Source organism: Chroicocephalus ridibundus, chromosome 2 (genome assembly GCF_963924245.1).
Source record: "Chroicocephalus ridibundus chromosome 2, bChrRid1.1, whole genome shotgun sequence".
NCBI lineage: Eukaryota > Metazoa > Chordata > Aves > Charadriiformes > Laridae > Chroicocephalus > Chroicocephalus ridibundus.
This window is the reverse complement of record NC_086285.1, coordinates 143,340,608-143,363,795: the sequence shown is the minus strand read 5'-3', so window position 1 is coordinate 143,363,795 and position 23,188 is coordinate 143,340,608. Positions and strand designations below refer to the sequence as shown.

General features: G+C 40.3%; 1 protein-coding gene across 2 annotated transcripts in view; it reads left to right on the top strand.

Moving 5' to 3' along the window:
- The window catches only part of RAD54B (RAD54 homolog B), a 67,823-nt gene extending 50,904 nt beyond the window's left edge, over positions 1–16,919 (top strand). For both annotated transcript variants that reach the window (XM_063327201.1, XM_063327200.1), the window contains exons 8-15: positions 3,721–3,928; positions 4,465–4,604; positions 5,192–5,482; positions 6,678–6,853; positions 9,090–9,351; positions 11,692–11,758; positions 12,052–12,252; positions 16,450–16,919. In XM_063327201.1, coding sequence (XP_063183271.1) covers positions 3,721–3,928; positions 4,465–4,604; positions 5,192–5,482; positions 6,678–6,853; positions 9,090–9,351; positions 11,692–11,758; positions 12,052–12,252; positions 16,450–16,667 — 1,563 coding nt within the window. In that variant the 3' untranslated portion in view covers positions 16,668–16,919. The remainder of the gene's footprint in view (positions 1–3,720; positions 3,929–4,464; positions 4,605–5,191; positions 5,483–6,677; positions 6,854–9,089; positions 9,352–11,691; positions 11,759–12,051; positions 12,253–16,449) is intronic.
- Positions 16,920–23,188: the final 6,269 nt, after the last annotated feature.

The window sequence follows — 23,188 nt, the reverse complement described above, 5'->3', positions numbered from 1 at the left end:
TGACCTCCAACTAGACTCTGTGCCCCTAATCACAACCCTCTGAGCTCTGTCTTTCAGGCAGTTTTCTATCCACCCCACTGTCCATTCATCTAACCCACACTTCCTAATCTTCCCTATGAGGATGTTGTGGGAGACCATGTCGAATGCCTTGCTGAAGTCAAGGTAGACCACATCCACCGCCCTCCCCTCATCTATCCATCTATCCAAGAGAAGCTGTTTAGCAAACTGTGGTTTTGATACGTACATTCAGCAATTTACTGTACCCTTGCTTTTTCTTGCTCCTATATATTTGAATTGTGCCAGTGGGAGGAAGTGGAGCACTTGTAGCATCTGCATCTGCACGTGCTTGCAACAAAGATAAAGATATTTATTTTCCAAAGTTTTTTTTTAATCTAATAGTTCCATACAAGTAGATTGAAGAAACAAATAGTACTTCATTCTAAAGATGATCCAATTCTTTCATCAACCAGATTTGCTTTTAGTTTCTTGCATGATCCTTATTGTCTCTATGTAAGAGTGAATATTTCAGATGAAATGGAAGATTTCAAACTGTTTTTAAACTCTTGTAGAGTGTACAAGATTTTGTAACAACAATTATTTCTTTGAATTCCACTCATTATTGTCAAACCCTTGAAGTTACTGAACCTACCCATCTTCCACTGAGGACAATCCACATATAATAAGTGCTCTTTGCATCATTTGCTTTTCTTAGTAACTTGTTTCAAGATGTGGAAATGAAGCAAACTGACTTTTCAGGAACTGTAATGTAATATAGGTTAGGATAAGAAATATGGAAGTTTCTAAAAGAAGTGGATACAAGGCAAAATATAGTATGGCAACGTTTTTACCTGAAAAGGTAGTTAGAAATAATTGAAGGTTTTCTTGCAGTTTTATGAATAATGTTGGGAGGAGAAAAGCTGTATTTGCTGGCAGTTACTATGACCCAAAATGACAGAAGCTTTCATTTTCTTTTAATTTAAATAACTTTAATATTCTTACTCATCTCGTTGGAGCCATTTGGATTGAGGACACCCAGCAGCTTTTAAGATTGTGTTCCCAAATAGGAAGGAATACATTGTCATGCAAAAGGAAGACACAATATGACTTGCCTGGGGTATAATGAGGTATTTCAAAATAATTTACTGTCTGTCTTCTCCGGAAAAACAGCAATTACCATACTGTTATTTCTCTGGTATAACTTAAAAGGAAGAGCTTGTCTCAAAGGTTTTTTCTATTCTTGCCTGTAAGGAATACATTCAAAGAACTGGCAGACTCTTTAAAATGCGTTAGGCATGTTTTCGTCACTTTCACACTGAAACACTGCGAAAACTGATCCTAACCCTTCAGTAACAGACTCTTCAAAAAACCAGGACGTTATCTGCTTTTGAAATGTGATTTCAGTTTACTTCTGTTAAAATGCAGATGTCATGTAGAGGACATTGCTTTTAAAATGAAGGCGTCCCCACAAAGGTTGCATTTAGGTCTCGTTAATCTACGTTGTCAGCATTTGAGATGTGTTTGAGAGAATAACTCCTTTATCGGTTTGCAGAGTATCACTTCTACTGGGGTTGTTTCGGTTTGGTTTTTAAGTCAGAATATCTGGAGAATGAATTAATTCAACGTTTACATTGCTTCATGATTCAGCATTTTTTAATTTACGCTTAACTGGCTACAGTGGATTTTGGACTAGTGCAAAGAAGGGTCTGTGTCTGTTCAAAGAGTAAGTCTGGGACATTATGGAGCTCTAATACTGATTGACAATTGCTCCATATGTGGCTCCGGGCAACTCACTTAAACCTGTCAAGTCACTTTGGGTAATTGTGAAAATGGAGGCTATAATACATACATATCTTGCAGCCAGTTAAGAGGATAAATTAATTACTTGAAATTAGCTTGTAAATTTATTTAATTTTCAGTCCGTCATCCACTGCTGTTATTATATACATCAGTGAATATATCAAATTTGGCTTCAGGGGGCTTATAATATGCCAGGACTCTCCTGCTTTTTTTAAAGGGGTTCAAACAGTGCAGAAAAATTGATGATTTACCAGGGGAGGATGCTGGAGGCAGTTCCCCAGTGCTCCCACCACTTTCCCCGTAGTCTCAGCTCACACCCAGGAAGTGTAGGAAAACAAAATGATTCCTGTACCCTGGGCATCTTCTGATGCTTGGCCATCCCAAGAGGAAGTCAGAGGGGCATTGTCTCTGTCTTCAGGGCTGCAATTTGGAGCCTGAATACGGGGTAAGGACGACATTGGGTGTTGCCTTCAGGGCTCCTTTGTGTCTCTGTTCCTGTGTTGGGAGATCTTATGCTCCAATTTTGAAACTGTCAGTAAAAATACTGGCCAGAAAACGGGCGGTTAAGTACAGTCCAGGAAACAACAAGAATGCTCGGGTCCAGTCCAAACACCTGGGGAGACTGGTGCATGCCCTTGTCACCTGCTCCTCACTACTCCTTGCTTCCTCCGATGCGCGCCGGACCTCTTTGTGAGCAGCACGTGGAGACTGATCTACCACAAGGTACTTTGTGAGATTAATGTGCCAGATTCAGCCCATAGATTCCTCTGAATCACCTGCTAGGAGGCTCTAAATGTTGTGATAATTAAGTGGTGCTGCTTTTACAGTGTATTACACCATCTGGCTTCAGACTTAGTTGTCTGTGTTTCGTTACTGATCTTGTTTGTAAATAAAAATACCTTCTGAGTCTCTAGCTTGATTTGATTTCACAATTAAAGAGGTTCTTCAGCTTGTCAGCTGGGCCCGTAACCTGCTTAGTTAGTGAGCACTGTTAGGAAACAGGAAGGAACGTGCAGGGAATTAGTGTCTGGAGCAAAGCAGAAAGGTGAGGGATGTGCCGTGGTAGATTTTTCCATTTTTATGCAGAATTACAAGATAGGTAAGCAATCCTGTACATTCACAAGTCTGTACAAAAAGGTACCTATTTCTAGGAACTTTTTTGGAAGAAGCTCCCTGTCACATTGCAGTGACTTTTCATGTAGTGTGTCTCTTTCTTTTAACAGACATCAAAAGCCTTGATGTCTATTGGAGGAGAAGGGTTTGAAGCGTATATAAGAGTGGAGGGACTCACAGCCATTTTCTGACCACCAACAGAGGGTTTAGAAATCAATTCTGTTTATTTACCAGTAGACAGGGCGTGTTTTCTGGGGCTGGTTATGGGCTCTGTTTTCTGAGTCCCAGGCTGCCCTTACCTGTTGGCCAACCCACCAATGTTAAGGGCTTGTAACTAAGTTATTGTCATATTCAATTCAAAACTACAAGAGGAATTTTGGTAGAACATAGTAACTTCCTACTGGAGCACATTGCTGCACCCTGCAGCTTGAGATCCCAAAGATTGTACAGGCAGCTGCTTACACCTCTCTGTTATCGTGGCTTTAAGTTGAAGCTTACCTAAATGCCAGGACTGGGAAGCTGTTACGGTAAGCCTGTGCTTTTCACCTTCATGGTAATGTATCTCAGAAGATTTGAAGGCCTAAAAAAATAATAAATTTTCTTTTAATGAAGTGGTAAAACTCTAAATTGCTGCATCAGATCCCATATTTCCTTTGCAAATTAGGAAAGAATCAATAATCCGGACTCACGGAGGAGACAGTAAATGTACCGTGCTAGAAACAAAATTCTGTAGACACTGCATGTTTAAGGAATATGATGAGTGATCTCCAAAGGAATAGTTGTGTGACATATTTTCCTTTACACCTGCAGGACCACAAAGTAGAAGAATTCAGCGGTTCTCCACTTTATTCAGTTTTGATAATCAGTTACGAGATGCTGCTGCGATCTTTGGATCAAATTCAGGCTATAGAATTTAACCTCCTAATCTGTGATGAAGGACATCGTTTGAAAAATAGCTCTATTAAGACAACTACAGCCCTCACTAGTCTGTCTTGTGAAAAGAGAATTATCCTTACTGGTTGGTATCTGTGGCTACTTTTAATATTTAGCTATGCTAATAGTACTACGTTGGGGTAAAGGAAAAAGCTATTGTAAGTATGGCAGGAGCACAGTATAAATTTTGTCAATCGGTATTAACTGTACAAATCTTGGGTCTTATAAAAACAGATTATTTCCAATTTTTTAAAATAAATGCAAAATTTGTCTAACTTCAGGGACAGGCAGTGAACTTGGGAACTTCTGTGGGGAATCAGGGCTCTGTTTACATACACTCATTGTTTTCCTCTGTAGTTATTTAATGAAATTGATTTAGAACTTGACTTTTTAATTATTTTGTCAAAACAATTAGATGAGCAGTCTGTTTAGCAGGAGAGTAGCTTATTAATCATGATAAAGTTTTAGATTAATTCAGAACTCTGTATAATTCACATTGAAACAAAACATCTGTTTCAAGATACATTCTTAACATTAATCCTTGCATTCAACGGTTGCACTTCTATCAGTTTCAAGAAAAAGCTACCAAATGCAGAATTTATTTTTTTTTTCTCTTTCCAGGTACTCCAATCCAAAATGACTTGCAAGAATTTTATGCATTAATAGAATTTGTGAATCCAGGAATACTTGGTTCTTTATCCACATATAGAAAGATATATGAAGAACCCATTGTCAGGTCTAGAGAACCTTCAGCAACAAAGGTATATTTAAAAAAATGCAGCTGTAGAAGAAAATTCTAAGCCAGCACTGTGACATTTACTTTCTGTGGAATGAAATGAAGCTCAGGACTACTAATAGTAGCCAAAGATTTTCAATTTGAAATAAATTCAGTTGTTCTCCAAAGGGAGCTGGAGGAATACATGCATGTTGAGATCGCGTCATTTCAGCTGCCTATAGATTAGCAGGCAAAAATTGTTCTTCCAGCACCTGGCGTTCCCAAAAATGCCATGCGCATTACCATATGACAATACTTTATTCATTCTTAGTTTCTCCACAGTACTACACAATCTGTATGATTTCATTGCATCAACCAAGAAATTCTAAAATGTAATTTGAGTCTTGGATGTCCTCTGGGACATTTTCTTCCTTTGTTTAAGACGTTAGAAACCAGACCTAGAACTAAGCTAATGCAGTGGTACTAATTGGAGAAGAACTCATCATTACAGTCCTGTGTTAGAAAATGGTATCATACTTTTAAAATGTTCTTTAACTACTTAATTAAAATAATACAGAAAAGTATTGTGATAAAATGCAAGATTATCATTAATTTTGTGCTTTGTTCTTTTAGGAGGAAAAGGAATTAGGAGAAAAAAGAGCAGCAGAACTCACACGCCTCACTGGGCTCTTTATTCTTAGGAGAACACAGGAGGTTATAAACAAATTTCTGCCACCCAAAAAGGAGAGCATAATCTTCTGCCGACCAACATCACTGCAAATTGAATTGTATCAAAAACTGCTCAGTTCTCGAGTTATTAGGTCCTGTCTACAAGGCAGGCTAGAAAACAGTCCTCACCTAATATGTATAGGAGCGTTGAAAAAGCTTTGCAATCATCCATGTCTTCTGTTTAAAGCTATAAAGGTATCTATTTGCATGGGGGGTGGGTGCCTACAACTAGTCATTTCAGCAGGCAAAGGTCACTAAAACTATGCTATGGTCAATGTGCATATTACTTAAGGTCATTTCCATGCTCTTTTCTCACATACAACTTGCTTTAGGAGATCTGCTTTCAAAAACATAAATGTTAGGAAATCTGAATGTACTCAGGGAATGTATCTCACCAGTTTCCTATTGCCTTATGGTATTTTCTTGTTCTTCATGTATTTTCCCTCTTAGTCCTGCCTCTGAATATTTGAAAAATACATATAAACGTGAATTTTACAAAGAACACTGTTAGCTAGAGATTATTCTGTCTGCTGGTTCCTCTGAAACCTCCCTGTCCACGTGATAATTCCACTCTTTCAATCCCAGCGACACTGGGAGCTGCAGACTCAAGACGTCAGTGGTACTAGATGTCTCCATTTCCACTTCTCCTGGGCTCTTGTCACACTGTACACCTTGTTATTTCTATAAAAATGTTCTTATTCCTATAGGTAAATAACGTGATAGTTAGAACTAACTTCTATGGCCCCTAGTCAACGTCCAGGTAAGGTGGGTGGTAATGTAAATCTTGCTTAAAAGATGTACCCTTGTGGTTTTGGGGTTTGATTAGTTTGACTTTCCCTCCCTGTGAAATATTCATTTTCAAATTACAGAAAAATATTACCTGTATTTCTTCTATTTTATTCATTTTGCTTGTTAGTTTTTCATCATTTCCAGTTGCATAACTGAATGTTAATGATAACATCTTCCTAAAAAAAGTCAATGACTGGGGAGTTCCACGGTAAGGTATCATGTGATTTAGAAAGAAAAAGCAGAGTATTAATTTTTTTCACCAGCTTTTAGACATGGCTTTGCTGTGTGTGTACACCTGTGTGGTTGTTTAAGTAGACAAGTAAAAGTAAAACATGTTTTTCAGTTTTAAGTATTTCAACTTTCTACTCAGCTGCAAACAACATCTTACTTTAGAGGGTGTAAACCAAAATAAATGCTATCAGTATTTTTAAACCATGCTTTCAATGCAGTATTGGGAGGTTTTAGTGCTCACATGATACAGTACTTTGTGGCAGCTTTTGATGCCTCCTTTTGTCTTCGTAATAAAAATATAGCAAAGTTTTAAAAAAAGCCCCAAACATGATAGATGGGTATGGGACTTGAATCCTTTTATTTTCAATAGGAAAAAAGCTGCGATCCTATGTCTGATGAACATGATGAGTCCAGTCTCTACGAAGGTCTAATGGATGTCTTTCCACAAGATTATACTTCGGACACTTTCTCTGAAACTGATTCAGGAAAATTGCAGGTGCTGGTGAAGTTGTTAGCAGCAATCCATGAGCTCAACTCTTCGGAAAGGTAAGTGTGAAAGAAAGGTGAAATAGGGATAATGGGAGTGACCTGCTCGATATTGTTTTGCTTTTCAAATGCATGGGGATGTAATATTCAAAATAAAGGCATTGCAACTGTTTGCAAAGGTGCCAAGCATATTTATGCATTGTACTCCTGGCTCTTCCTTGTTCAATTACTAAACTAGGATTTCAGCTGACATTTTCAAAGTTGCTCTTGATATTTTTTCAAGATAAAGGTACCTGTATTTTTCATACTGAGTTCCAGCAAGTAAGACAGGGTTTGCTACAGCCCTTGTACTATGGCATATTGTCTTCCAAAGACTTTCCAATGCTTTGTATCTCCTTGAGGAGATGTATTCATGTATTAAATACTTTAAATTGCACTAAAATATTTTTAATTACTAGACTGTAAGTTCTTTCCTCTTTAATCCCATTTAACTGCTCAGTGCCTGCTGCCTTTTCTGTTCAGGGGAACCAGTCTCAACAGACAAACTTGCACAGCAACTGCTTATTTCCCCTGTGGTAAATGCCACTGACACGTAGGAGAACCTCTGTTTATCTTGGAGTAATGAGATGCACGTGGGTAGTTACCGTGCAATTGCTGATTCATGGAAGTCTCACGTGCCCTTGTGTCCCATGATAACTTTTTTACATACTCATGCCTTAAGGCCCCGCTATTCCAAAAGTATTTAGCTTTTAGCTTTTATTTAAATTGATGCTTAAATAGGACACGCTGTAATTCAGTAGCGGGAAGTAACAGCAGATCTCTTGGCACTGATGTAATGGAATTTGTTTCTTCCTGATGCTCTCTCTTTACAAATCAGAAAGCTGTTGTTAGTGTTTATATGCCTAACATCCATTGAAACCAATGACAGCTAAATATCTAAATGCACTGGCTGTATTTCTTATAGGTCAAAAAAATCAGGGGTATTGGGAAAAAGCACCTTTCCCCCTATCAGTGCTATAGGAGCTGCTGAGGTACAGCTGGTGTCGAGGCATTATTTTACACTTTGAAAGTTTTGTTGCTTTAATTCAGTGCTGTTCATGTTTCTTTATCATTTTCTGCTCTCATTTCTCTGTTTCTCTGCTCTCATTAGTACTAAGTAGTTTTTGCAATATGCAGACTTAATTCCAGACCTCTTTTAAAGTTTATATTCTATTTTTTAGTGAAAACAAAGATGTGAATTTGAGGTTGACGAACAAAAAATATCCATCTTGCAAAGTCTTTACAAACAAGTCTTGAATGTAGTTCAACTGTAAAATGTAATAATAAAAATACTTTAAAACAATTTTAAAATGTTAATTTGTCAGGTTTTCCCTGAAATTATTTGTCTAGTTCTTCAGTACTTGTTTTTAATCAAAATTATTTTAAAAAATGGAGCGCCTTTGATGGAATTCTGTATATTTAGTTTAGATTATAAAAGACCTCCAAGCAAGATCTCGCAGAAAATGTCCTAACTGTGCTTATTATTTTATTTATAGCTTAAATTAAAAAGATCCTTCTTTTTCCACTCAGTAGAGTCGTCTTCAATATATGGGAGTATAGAAATTCTAGATTTGCAGATCTCTGAAACTTACTTAGTCAAAATTTCAGAGAAAAAGCACCAACATAGTATGGGTCATTAGTGTTAGGGATCAGGACGCTGATTTTGCTTTAAATAAAATAATAACAAAAATCAAGAATGTATTGTTTGCGGTATCCTTCGCTATCCTTCATCCTGGTTCTTTTCAGTCATAAAATGTAGGGGTCATTGCATTGCTTTCCTTTTTGACTTTCATGATTTTGTTGGTTAGAATTTTCGAAGGTTGTCTGTAGAAGTTCACAGTAGCTTTTTCAGTAAGTAGAGTAATTTATATATTATTTATTAGCTGCTACAACACCCTTTGCAAATGCTGCCTTAACAACTGCTATTTGTATAAATAGAGATTTATTTTAAAAAAAAATCTGTCTCTGTGATTGGTTCTGGATCCCTGCAATCTAGGCATGAAACCAAATTCTGTTGTGAAGGAAAACATTTATTAACATTTGAACGCTTGACAGTAGGTATAATGCATCCAAATCTAGTATATGCTTCAAATTAATTGGAAATGTTTTATTTCTTAGGCAGTATGAGTAACCTTCAGGTTGATGTATAATTTTTGCCTGACTTGTAATTTCATTTTCTTTGATGTCTTCAGTAATTTGCTATTGGACTTTACCAAGGTCTAAAACGATAAGATAACTTTGTTTTACTGTTTGACAGAGTCGTACTGGTATCCAATTACACTCAGACATTAAACATATTACAAGAGACGTGCAAACGTTATGGATACTCTTATACTAGACTTGATGGACAGACTCCTGTCTCCCAGCGGCAACAGATTGTTGATACATTTAATAGCAAATTCAGTCCAGCTTTTATCTTTTTGCTGAGTTCAAAGGCTGGCGGTGTGGGACTGAATCTGGTCGGAGCATCTCATTTGATCCTGTATGATATCGACTGGAATCCAGCTACGGATCTTCAGGTCTGATATAACTGTGTGTGGGTGGGTTGGGATGGGCATCAAATGAAATCTTGATTGGTTTCGAAATGCTTGCCTTTAAATGTCTTATCGCTACCCAGTTGTCACCTTGCATCTGGACAAGTGTATTAGTGGAGGAAAACTGTATCTGACAAGAACAGAAGAAATGTTTCTCTGTCAGGTGATATATATTGGTATCATTAGAAGCCCCCTTGCAGTAAAAAATGAAGAGTAAATTCTGGTTTCCTCAGAGGAGTCAGTCCTGTATCCCCTTTGTCTCCTGACCTCTTTTTAATGGGAAAGTTGCTGTGTGTTAAAGGAGAAGCCGCTGCCTGAGCATTCATCCACCATTCAAGGTGTCGCACACACACCACCCGAGTCTTTAACTGCTGGGACCAAGGTCCCTTCACAGTGGGTGACCCCAGTGAGCCGACGGGTGCCCATTTCGACTCCTCACACACTCTCCCTCCTTCTTCAGTCTCAACCTTAGGTGGCCGGGCTCCCCCTGTGTTGCACGCATTTACTAAATAGCCTTGGAATTCTGGCGATTTAGCTTCATGGAGGAGTAAAATGCCGAGACCAAGAGAGGATGCTGAAAAATGCTCTCAGTTGTTTTCTAATATACGCCCAGAGTATAACCCAAATTGTGGATTTCCTGCAGAAGAGTCTCAGGTGTCGGATTTTATAAAAATAAATAATTTAATTGAAAGGTACGGCAGCAGGGTTCGCTAGCTGGGTGTCTCCAGACAGGGACATTGAACAAAGATGTCCCTGAGCAATTATACCCTTGCGATCTATATGCTCTCCCCTCATGCGCTCTTCACGTGTCTTTTAGTCCAGTGATGATTTTTCATCTGGAGTCTTCTAACATAATATTGGATTATTTTTCTTTGTCTAGGCAGGTAAGCCATTGACTGCTCTTATCTTGTTGATTTGCAGTCTCTGATGGCGGTTGGAGCACCCTTATCTTCTGGTTTACGCTTCTTGTGCACCTGCACTCGCTGGCAGAACACGGGGAACCAAAAAGTCCTAGACTTAGGGAAAAACACTACCAAAACATCAGTGTGTTATGGACATTTTCCTCATACTGAAAAACTAAACACAGCACTGTACCACCTGCTAGGGAATTTACTAAGAAAATTAACTCTATTGTGGCCTAAAGGCTTCAGCAAATGTAGCTACTCATGCTAAGTAAAGCTAGGCAAACAGCAGAAATCACACCTTAAAGCCATAAGTAATTTATTCTAATGAAAATATACTTATTTAAGCTGAGCAACTAATATCTCCCAACACTGTGTTTCTAAAAAGAAAAGAAAATTTTGGTTAGACTACATAGGAAGTGCTGCTGTCGATTTACAATACCTGAGAAAAAGGGAGAGGTTCTGATCAGAATTCAGAGAATGAGAAAATCATGTGGCAATGATGCTAAAAGAGAGAAAACAAAGCCAGTGCCACGCTATTCCTGTAACAGCACTGTTAGCCTCAAGGGATTCTTTAATTGGCATTTGAGTGCTCAGTTGAAATAGTCCTTAACAATAACAATTTTAAAAATTCTTTTTATCAATGCAGTAAGAAACTTTTTATTGTAGAGTAAGGCTGTGGGCTTAATACCTGAAATATACTCTGATTCTTGGCCTTGCTCCCATACCAAGTGTGAATTAGTACCCTCATGTGGTCACTTGTCTTGTTGCTTGAAACACAGTCTGTTAAATAGTCAAAATTACTACAGGTTGCCAAAGGCCGCAAACCATGTTGTGGGTGCTTGTACCCAATGCGTACGTGTAACCCTTACATTTTTTACAAAAATCAAATAACAATACTCAGTTACATTTTGTTTGTTTAAGAATTAAAGGGTGTGTGAAACACTAATTTTACAATTTTAAGAGGAATTGGAATGTCACTTTTAAAGCTGTATTGTGGCAAAAAAAACATTTGGAGATAGTGGAGAATGATGAGTATTCCTGAAAACAACTGCTAATGCTTGGAAAACAAATATGAAGAGGTTATTTCTGGTGGGAAAGAGGTCAATTGGAAAACAAATATGAAGAGGTTATTTCTGGTGGGAAAGAGGTCAAACCCCTACCTTCCTACTATACTACACAGAAAGAAAGGGGAGCAGAAATGGCAGAAAGTAAATTATGTTTTCAAAATTATTTACAGTTAATAACATAAGACTTCTGTAAAAACAGTCAAAGACAGTTATTGAGGAATGCTTTCTTTGGACAACATCTTTTTGAATGAGCTAGGAGAACTGGTAATTTGATTGGTGGAGGCTACAAATTTTAGTTGAAATACTATTTTATAGTACGCCGTTAATGCTCGTCATCTTTTTGCTTTCTTCAGGCAATGGCCAGAGTGTGGAGAGATGGTCAGAAACACACTGTATGTATCTACAGACTGCTAACCACAGGTCAGAGATGGTGCTCAAACATACCCTAGACTGAGACAGCTATTGAAATTTTGTCAGTAAAAGAAAGGGAGAGAGTATGTTTGGAAATCATTTGCTCTTTAAAAATACGTGTTTTGTTCTGAATTCAGTTAAAATAGAAACATCACATCAATTCTTTTAGCTTTGCTTTGGTTTTGCTTTAATAATGGAAAATAGTGGTTTAGCATTATAAAGAAATGGATTTGACTTTTCTTCTTGAGAATACTAGTCAAAAATTATCCCAGTGTATCTTTTTTTTTTTTTTTTCAATACAGGCTCAATAGAAGAAAAGATTTATCAAAGACAGATCAGCAAACAAGACCTTTCTGGGGCAGTTGTAGACCTTTCCAAGACATCTGAACACATCCATTTTTCCATAGAGGAGCTTAGAGATCTCTTTACTCTTCATGAAGATTCCACCTGTGTTACCCATGACTTGCTTGAGTGCGACTGTATGGGGAAAAAAGACCATCAAAGTGAGTTTCTTTTTCATTGTCTCTGGCCATCGCTGAGGTAGTACATCCATTCTGAATATATGGTCTGTCACTGGAGAAAACTCTGATGCCCAGTAAAATAGGATTGAAGCAGATATGTTCATTATGGGATCTTCCAGATATTGGCCGATTTTTCTAACCCATAGGAGCCCTTCACAAGATGAAGAGGAGAAAAGATTCATTCCTTGCAGTAACAGCCAATTCATGGCTCATACCTCTTTAATTCCTTGAATTAGCTATGGCCAACTCAACTAGTGATTCATTACAACCAAATGACACTATATGGTGTTTTGTTTCTAAATATTCAAGGACAACAATGAGTAGCTGCTAAGTGTTAGTTCAAAGGCTTATCTGTGAACAGCTATACCAGTGGGTGCCAGATGAAGATCTAGATAATGGTACACCAAATTTCAGAATATAGCCCTTCACTTCATAGTTATTAGCTGAAGCTCATGCAGGATGATTAAAATAGTTATTTGAGAAACATTGGAAAATCCTCTGGCAGTTGTAAACCCAAGTTCCAAGTATTCACATCTATCCTTTCTGCAGGAATCTGTCTCTTGTGTTCTTTTGGCATACCAGAATTGTTTTAATACCTTGCTGCATACATGTGTGTAGGTTTAAGTTAGGAGCAGGATTAAAAAAGAAAAATCATCTTAGGTTATGTTTACATCTTATCCATTTTAACTTGATAGCTCATCTAATTTCTTAAAGGAAAGAGTGTCTATTGCCCTGGTATGTTTCTTTCCTTTGGGCATGAAATATCCATATACAGTATTCACAGATGTGATAATGAGGTACCAATACTGATGTCTTCTAAATGCACACAGATACCACAATAAAAAGAGCTAAACAAATGGCTACAAGAGTGCATGTGCTCAATACACCCAATGAGAATATTTGGCTTGATGGTTTACATGTCTCCAGGTAGTAGGCTAGAGCTGTATTCCTCTCTCCCCAAAATGGGGAGGCCTTGATTAGTGAAAGCACAGTGCTTCTGTAGCCATAAGAATTTGACTTTCTCCTTTAATTTTGCTCCACATACTGATTTCGTTGCCTTTGTGTCTTTCTTTAAGGACTGAAAAATTAGATCTTCCAGTTTTGCATGAGTAAGTGATCTTCTAAAATATACCAGCCTCCACTTAGGTACTATTGCAGGATCTGTGTGGAAAAGGCACCTTTAGTGTAAAATGTTAGTCAGAAATCCAAAGAAATATTAAGTTATTACTGTGCGAACACCGGTGCATATAATTTTATTTAGCATTTTGCAATTGTCTTAACACTCTTGAGTGCATGTCTTATGATTTGAACACATATTGGTTCCATCAGTTCAACCACAACATCAGTCTCTTGGATCTCAGGGCAGTGAATGTAACCAGGACTTCCTCAAGGATAACCATATCTTGGTCCCAGTGAACAGATGGGGTCCTGGTGGACAACAAGCTCAACATGAGTGAACAGTGTGCTGCTATGGCAAAGAGGGCCAACAGGATGCTGGGTTGCATCAACAAGGGCATCACCAGCAGAGATAAAGAAGTCATTATCCCACTCTACTCAGGCCACACCTGGAATGCTGTGTTCAGTTTTGGTCCCCGCTATACAAAAAAGATGTGGACAGGCTGGAGAGGGTTCAGAGATGGGCCACCAAGGTGATCAAAGGACTGGGAAGCCTGCCGAATGAGGAAAGGCTGAGAGAACTGGGTTTGTTCAGCCTTGAGAAAAGAAGGTTTAGGGGAGACCGTATCACCATGTTCCAGAAGATGGAGACTCCCCTTTTTACAAGGAGTCACATGGAAAAGACAAGATGCAATGGGTACAAGTTACTTCTGGGGAGATTCTGATGGGACACAAGAAGAAAATTTTTCACAATGAGAACAATCAGCCATTGGAATAATCTCCGCAGGGAAGTGGTGAATTCCCCATCATTGGACACCTTTTAAGATTCAGCTGGACAGGGTGCTGAGCCATCTTGTCTAGACTGTGCTTTTACCAAGAAAAGTTGGAGCAGATCCTTGAGCTCCCCTCCAACCTGGTATTCTATGATTCTATGACTTCAGAAGCGCATCTATTCTAAATTTTATTCTGGCCAGTAAAAGAATATGTTTCAAGTCATATGACAGTCAAAAGGAAAGTCATGCATAATATGACTCTTTATGGGTTCTCCAAAACTTTAAAAAACTCAAGAATACTCTGAATATCACAGGTCTTTCCTAAGGAGCATGTAACACTGCTATGAAAATATTTGACAACAGGTTTGAAACCAGTAACAGCAGTGATGCAATTTTTTCCATCCAAAATGATTTCTTCATTTATCACATGCGTCAGATGAATCGTGAAGCCAGCAATGTGTGACATACCCTGCAATGACCTGGCACAAAGTGAATTCCTCTCTTTGTGCTTCACAGGCAGTAGTTTTTTCTTTACTGTGATATACAGTATACAATATTGTGTATGTTGAACAACTTGGCATAAGTGGGATGTACAGAGTGCACAGCTCTAGTGTGCTGAGTCAATGAAGTAGCTATTCAAACTATTCTTAGCTGTCTGGAATGACTTCTCTGGGAGGAAATAGAAGCTAGCATGAATTTTGCTGCAACATACTTCTAGATTCGGATTTACTTAAAGAGTGGGAGCAGCCCAAATGTCAGAGAATTAGGAAAACAGAAGAAAGGAAATTACTAGATAAGATATTTCCTTTCCCATCCATGTGTGAAAGGATTTGTCTTTATGCTAGCATATGGTGATTTTGATAAACTAAATCAATGAGCAAGAAGCACCCTTTTCGCCTCTTACTGTGGATACATATGTTTGGGTTTCAATGACACAGAAGGATTATATATGCTGTCCCTGGTGGCCTTCTATGAGAAGGTCACAACATCAATAGACAAGGGAAGAGCAACTGACGTCATTTACCTGGACCTGAGCAAAGCCTTTGACACTGTCCCGCATGACATCCTGGTCGTCTCCAAGCTGATAAAATATGGCTTTGGTGGACTGACAATTCAGTGGGTAAAGAACTGGCTTGACGGCCGCACCCAAAGAGTGGCTGTCAATGGGTCCATGTCCAAGTGGAGGCCAGTGACAAGTGGAGTCCCTCAAGGATCAGTACTGGGACCGGCCTTGTTTAATGTCTTTGTCAGCGACATGGCCAGTGGTACAGAGTGCACCCTCAGCAAGTTTGCTGGCAACACCAAGCTGTGTGGGGCGTCTGACAGGCTGGAGGGAAGGGATGCCATCCAGAGGGACCTTGACAGGCTGGAGAGGTGGGCCCATGCCAACCTCATGAAGTTCAACAAGACCAAGTGCAAGGTCCTCCATCTGGGTCAGGGCAATCCCAAGCACCGATATAGGCTGGGCAGTGACTGGCTTGAGAGCAGCCATGAAGAAAAGGACTTGGGGGTGCTGGTGGACGAGAGGCTCAACATGAGCCGTCAGTGTGCACTAGCAGCCCAGAAAGCCAACCGTATCCTGGGCTGCATCAGGAGAAGCGTGGCCAGCAGGTCGAGGGAGGTGATTCTCCCCCTCTACTTCACTCTCGTGAGACCCCACCTGGAGTACTGCGTCCAATTCTGGAGCCCCTACTACAAGAGAGATATGGACATGCTGGAATGCATCCAGAGAAAGGGCCACGAGGATGATCAGAGGGCTGGAGCACCTCTCCTATGAGGACAGACTGAGAGAGTTGGGGTTGTTCAGTCTGGAGAAAAGAAGGCTCCGAGGAGACCTTATAGTGGCCTACCAGTATCTTAAGGGGGCCTACAAGAAAGCCGGTGAGGGACTTTTTAGGATGTCAGGTAATGGTAGGACTAGAGGCAATGGATTAAAACTAGAGATGGGCCGATTCAGACTGGACGTGAGGAAGAAGTTCTTCACCATGAGGGTGGTGAGACACTGGAACAGGTCGCCCAGAGAGGTGGTGGAAGCCCCATCCCTGTAAGTGTTCAAGACCAGGCTGGATGGGGCTCTGAGCAACCTGATCTAGTGGGAGGTGTCCCTGCCCATGGCAGGGGGGTTGGAACTAGATGATCTTTAAGGTCCCTTCCAACCCTAACAATTCTATGATTCTGTGATTCTATGTTCTATTTTCTTTCATTTGTTATCACCAACTGGCTTATTGATTCAGACTGAAATTTTCTGTCCTAGTTTTCTCTGATCAGTCTACTGCATCATTTTTTTCAGATCCTTCCTCAGAAAAGCCTTCTGTATCTAGAAGTTGCCAGCTTGGCCAAAACCATGGGAAGCCTAATTCAAAGAAACCACTCTCCATGTCACAGTTGATGCAATGGAAACATTTCTCTGGGCAACATCAGACTCTAGCTGATCCTTTCCTTGAAAGGATAAAAGAGAATGCTTCTTTCTTTTTCCAGAATGTCACCAGTCCAACTTCCCCCACCTAATAAAACTGAAGTGTCTTTCCCTACCACTTGCATTCTCCTCCTCCTAGGTATGGTAAACAGCTGGACTGATGTGCAGTTACATTTTGTTCTTTTTGCCAAGTTCTGTTCTGTGTATTTCTGACAAGATTTCTGGGTAAATGTGATTCCTGTTGTTTATACAAAGTTACAGTTATTACTAAGTTAATCATACTTACTATAATTATAATACAGATTTTTAAAGCTAACTTTGCTTTCCAGTCTTCTGTTCTTTTGATATCGTAATTAGTAAGATAGGTTTTGTGCACATTCCTATGTATATCTACTTTGTTTTATAGTTTTTGTTTGATCATAATGATTTATTGCTTGTAAAGCTGGCAACTCTTGAGCCAAATTTTGTAAGATTAAGCAATGCTATATAAACGTATATGCTGTTAACAAGACTCTGGTTGGATTTTTGTTTTGACAATGAAAAGTTAGGTATCTGTATAGCTGTGGCTTTATAGCAAGGTAGGTGCTGGTTCCCTTGAATTTACAATGTAATGAAACTCAGAACAATAGCCACTGAGGTCCAAAATTCTGAGATCACAGCTTGATACTATGTCAAAATAGTCTTAAATTTACGTATTGCTTTTACTTGGGAAAATAAACAAACTTTATTTCTCAGACATACGGAGTACAGGCTTACCTACATTTAGCTAACTCCTTTTAAGGACAGTTTCTGCCAAACACTGGAGCTAAGCACATTTTCATGGTATATTTTTTATGGGTGTATTTTCCTTCTTCTTTGAAGGTGCAGAAGTTTGAAATTAGTTTACAGCTTTTAAGTGAAGTACTTTGGCAGGCCCAGAAGAACAGAAGATTGGATAATTTCCAGAAATACAGGAAACTTAGAGAATTTGAAAGAGCTCGAACAAGAACAGGGCTCCATTGTGGTAATCCTGCGTTGTGCCACACGATTTACAGCCTCTGGATATTTGGTACATGTTGTGGTATCAGTGGCTAAAAGCCCAACCAACATTCAGAAAACAGTTAATATTGGTTTGTTCTCCCTGTTATGACAATTTCTCTCTTTCTGTAGACTGTCATTGAGTTCACAGTCCATCCTAACCTATCATCAAACATTTTCCTTGCATTTTGATCCAGTTTGGGAATGGAAAGCCACGTGCACTGACCTCCACATTTATTTCAGAGCGGTTTTTGAGTTTCCTTTGACTCCAAATGCTGAATGACACCAGAAAACAGTGAAAACCAAAGTGAGAGAATGATTGAGAAAGTCATCAATTACAATCATCTTTTTTGGCATGCAAACTGTGTTCTTGGTAACAATTAGAATTGTGCTAATAGGTAGAGTTTAATTCTTTAACATTTTAGGCTGGCTGTTAAAGAGCCTGTTCTTCTCCCTGCTTATGGTGGAGTGCGATGGTCACGCTTGCCAGGGGCTGTGCTGCTGTTCTGCCCATTCGCTGTTAAACAAAGGCTGTCTGATATCTTACAGTTCCCACAGCTTATTTTAATTAGCAAGGGCAAGGTTTGCCTGCAGCTTTGTAACTCAAGAAAGAGATTCTAGTCAATCTGTATAATAATGATTATTGTAATTAGTAATTATCTGAGACTGATCATACTTAGATCTCTGCTGCCCGTAAGTTTCTGTAGGGTGTGCTCCTGTCCCTGTCTGTAGGAAGCACACCGGCATTCCCTGTTCTCTACTGATGCTGATCTCATTTGTGGTTTCTTGCATCTTCATAAATGAGTAGATGGCAGTTTGGTTCCATTGCTGGTTTGTTCGTGGGACCCTGGTCATCTCCACTGAACACACACGAGCCTACTCTGGTTTGGAGCAAACCAACTGGCAGTGCTGTTGAGGAAACCTGGGCATATAAGAGAAGGAGGTTTGCTCTGGGATCCACACTGGGCCATGTTTCATCTCCTCAGCCTAAGGCAGTCCCTCAGGGCTATCTCAGCAGGCCATCTCACCTCACCTGTTGAGTCCTGCCCTCAGACAATTCTATGTGCTGTCACATCACGCATAGCTCTGCACAATACAGCTGCAGCTGCATGCTGGGAGAACACAGGTCTGGCAGAGAAGCCCTTTTGTTGTTTTGCCTCCAGGGTAGTTTTATTTTGGCAGTTTTTAAATAAAAAAGATAAAAGCTGTTGCTGGACCACCAACGAGCTCTTGGGAGGCCAGAAGAGATGAGCCCACAGACACATACTGCTGTATGTGTGAAGGTGATCCAGGCTCAGATCATTGCTCTGGGAGGATTTCTGGCAGATGGGCTGTCACACTAAGTAACGTTGCTTCAAGGTTAAGAAGCCCAAAGTGGCCCATACAACCACACGTAATGCCAGTTATATCTTCCGTATCATTCCCTGTCTGTGCCCTGCTACGCCAGGCTGCCCCGGATCTCTGGCAGTGGCAGCCGCATGGTGATGCTCAGTGGAAGGCTCCTCCAGCATCCACCCAGCCAGCGAAATGTGGATCCCTCATTAACCCTTCCTGAACTTCTGGGCATGATGGAAGTATGCATGTGCTTCTTGGTTGTTTGGGTAAGACAATACTACCCAAATAACAGATTGCACATGGCATTACACATGATGCAGAATGAAAATCTGATTCTGAAATTTGATATCTCCTGGAAAATTACGTTTCTCGCCAGAAGAATAGGTTGTGGAAAATATAGGAATCCTGAATATAGGCTAATTTATTATGCCATCTGTGATTCTCCCACAGTAGTCTACAACAGCCTGCAAAATGAGACTAGCCCATCCTGCTCACATAATTATAGTATAATAATCAGTGTTTTCATACAGAGTGCAGCACGTGGACATGGGAATTTCTTCACCCATAGGTGAGAAATGTCTAGTAGGAAAAGGATGTGTGGTGAATTTAGCCTAATCTGACTGTTGAGTGATAAGGTATATTGAGGATTTCAAGCATCTACAAGGTCATGTTGCCCTTTCTCGTAACAATTGTGAAACCCTAGAGCATGGGGAAGGTGGCTGGTGCTGAAAGACAAGTATCAGGTCCTAGCAGGTGGTCTCAGATGTGGCTTCTGGCTTCACTGCCAGTGACGCCAGCTGTAAAGCGCTATGTAGTTTATGTTGCATGGTCCCAACAATCAGTCCTAGTCTCCTAGATCCAAGATTTGCTCTGTAGAAAGGGGGAGGCAAGGGCTGTTGAAGTCATGTCTGTTCTTGCGCAATGCTTGCAATATAGAGTGTCAATCAATCTATTTGTCTACCTTTTCCAGTTTTTGAGGGATGCAAGTGTTCATCCACCAAGTGGTGGTTCCTAGGGACCCACCCCAAAGAATAAGGCAGGTCTGCCTAGCAGTAGGTCCCAAATGGTGGCTTCTTCAGTGCAGCATGAGAAACAAGAGCGGCAGAAACCACAGGTGTAAGCAGAATGGCAAGCAGCATATTTTTTTTTTTTTCAACAAAATGCTAAGCAAAGATTACCAGAATTTGACACTTATTAGGGCTACGGAATCAGCAAAAATGTACAGAGCGGACAGGTGTGCCTGAGGCAGCAAGTGGTGAGTGCAATGCCAGCTAAACGTCCCGCTGCCATTATAGGTGTGAGATGTTGAGGGTTATCAAGTCACAGCGTGCTCCATCTGAGCTCAGATGTGTCATAAGGTACTCCATCGAATGACACCAATTTGAGCTGCTTTGCACCAGCGGGCAGAGAGGAGTCAGGAGAACAGATCACAAAGACGTGTGCTCTTAGGGAAGGGTCTGTTAATCTTAGAACGGCTACTGCAGGGCTCTGAATCACGCTGGGTAGGGAGGGTTGTCAGCCAGCCCTCAGATTCAGCAGTCAATATTGTGTTCCTTGCCAGCTCCTGTCTGGGAGGAGGGGATTTTGGAGAAATTCTGTTACTTCTGGTGTACAGGGCATAGTGCCAAAGAGACAAGCGTACTGCATGTTCTCAACTGAGACCAGCCCTGATTTTAAAAAGCAGAAGGAGTGGTGTTTTATTTATTTCTGTATATTGCGGCAAGGGCTTTTTTTAACTGGTTTCATATGACTGTTTTTGTTGATTCAGCTTTTATCCATCTTGGCTCAGGTTTTTTGGTGATTGAAATGGTGACCCTGTATCATTACTTACTTGCAAAATAGCAATCTGAATTACAACTTTTCACTTATTGTGAGACAAGGAACCGTATAACAAGCTTTGGGTGTGATACAAGTTTGTATGGCAACTGCAGGAGATATGTCTTGCATTCTGATGAGAGGTTGACATCAAGTCCAGTTAAAGGGTCTGGCTTTCAGAAATCATGAAGTTCTTTGACTCATCATCTGGTGCAAAAAAGGTGCCAAATGATGACAGAATGATGCTGTAATGGAATAAACTCACGGGAATTTCTTAAAATGCCAAATGCATAACAAGCTTTGACAACTGCTTGGGGTTACCACCAGGAATTTGCAAAGGGAGACTCCAGCCCTTGCAGGCAAGTAACACACAGAAGGAAAGTAGTTTTTTCATGTGCTTTCCACTGAATGAAAAGTTGACGTAAATCATGGTTGTTTATGTGTGGCTTAAATAAATGATGTGTTTGTGGCTAGAAGATCTGGGAAGGCTATAAAGAACAATGAGGAAAACCACTTTTGGTTTTATAAAGTAACTGAAGAATAAGCTGAATTGAAATCTGTTTTTAACAAGGCCTTGTGTGCTATTACTTAATACGAAAGCAATACTGCTTCTGTAGGCATAGGTACTTACAGGGCTTATAACACATGAGACAGCGTTCCACTCTTGAGGGGCAATACGTGTTTGCACAAGCATCACGAGTCAGGACCCAGATAAGTAATACAAACACTGCAACCAGCTTGTGGGTATTCTGCTAGAAACTTCCCTGGTTAGGTGCATTGGTCGCTGCTACCTTTTACCTGGCTTTTCATCAACACGTGGAAATCTAAGCTGATTTGAAGGAAATACATCTGTCTAAAGGCATCTGCAGCCGTTGCTGCTTCCAGCCCCTTCTCCTCTTCTCTCTCAGCCTTGCTGTCAGCCTGGATTCTCCCTGTGCTCCTTTGTTTGCTTAGCTTGATCTACACCCACTTGACAACATGTGCTCTTCGTTCTCCTCTAATTCAATTCCTTCCAAACAGGCAAAATGTCAGCCACTGTGACAAAAGCCTGTGCCCCTGTAAGCTAGATTTTTTGGGTATTTCCTGTCAATGAGCCAAAGATCTTTTCCCTCTCTTCATTACGACTGCCTTGACCCAGGCTTTAGTTTTCTAGAGTGAGAGTTATGTCATGTAACAGCAAGCTCCCTCGTTACCCTTGACTTTTCAAGGTTCCCTTCTGAGGCATGGAGTTTGCTCAACAATAGAAGTGCAGCCTGGAATTTTCTCCCTCCACTTGGAAGATGTTGCCTTTGATGGCAACATCTTCCATCGTCCTGTCCTGTAGCTGGCTTGGACACGGAGGTCTCCACAGCCTCATTGAGACAACAGAGCTCTGTGCAGGAGTCAAGGCTTATGCAAAACCTTGCATATCGGGGATCTGGATTAGCTGCCCAAATCATTGAGTTAAGTAGATGAACCTTTGTGGGTTGCTCATGCTAATGTTGTATTTGATATATGTACTACAAATGTAGAAGGGGTTAGCAGTACTTCCCACCACTAAAGCCGGCCAGCGCTTCCTCCTATACAGCACTTTTCTCACTCACTTGTTACTTTGACACTTTTCCTGTTTGGACTATATTTTTCCCCCACAATTTTCTGCTGCCAGGCTGCTTTATGTTTGTGTTGGATCAAAAGCTTCACCAAAAATGGCTGATCTGTTCCTAAGGCTGTGAGTAGGAGAAAACAGTTTGTTTTGTCCTTATTCCAGAACTGGAAACCCTTCTGCTGAAGTGCCTTCTTGCCTTCATATTTTGGATTAGGACTTAAAATAGAGGTGGGAAGAGATGGAAGGAAAAGGCATGACTTCTGTATTAGCATGTTTAGCGCTGTTCCCCTTAGAATCTGCACCAGCTTATAAATATTTGCAAGAAAAAGGCAGTAGGGATATGTATGGTAAATACCTCTTTCTTTTGAGCAGATAAAATGTCTCCTGATTTCTTCCACACCAGGCTTGTATGAGACCCAGAACTGCTAAGTTTTAACCAGTTTGAGTCAGCTGCATTCCCTTGGAGCTTTTACTTGGGATATCAGGCCCTGAATACACCACATCCCACAGACTGACTAAATACAGCCCGACCCGAGTTGTTTCAAGGGATTCTTCCAGTAATTCTTGCTTACAGTTGCTCTCTGCTGGGCAGGGCACAAATGCAGCAGCTGACAGCAAGGAACTGTCTCATCTGTGTGTTAAATCAGCCTACCAACACCCCGTCTGCCTCAAGGAGGAAAAAGAGCAAGGTCAGGGCAGTAAAACTAGGCCCAAGGTGGTACAGGATAAAGAAACTGGTGAGATCAGGACAGGCACAGGGAGAAACAAAGTGGCCGCGGAAGGGACCTAGGGGAACAAGGAGATGGACAGGTAGTAGTGAGGGCTGAGACTGGGCAAAGGCTAAGATGACACATAGACTCA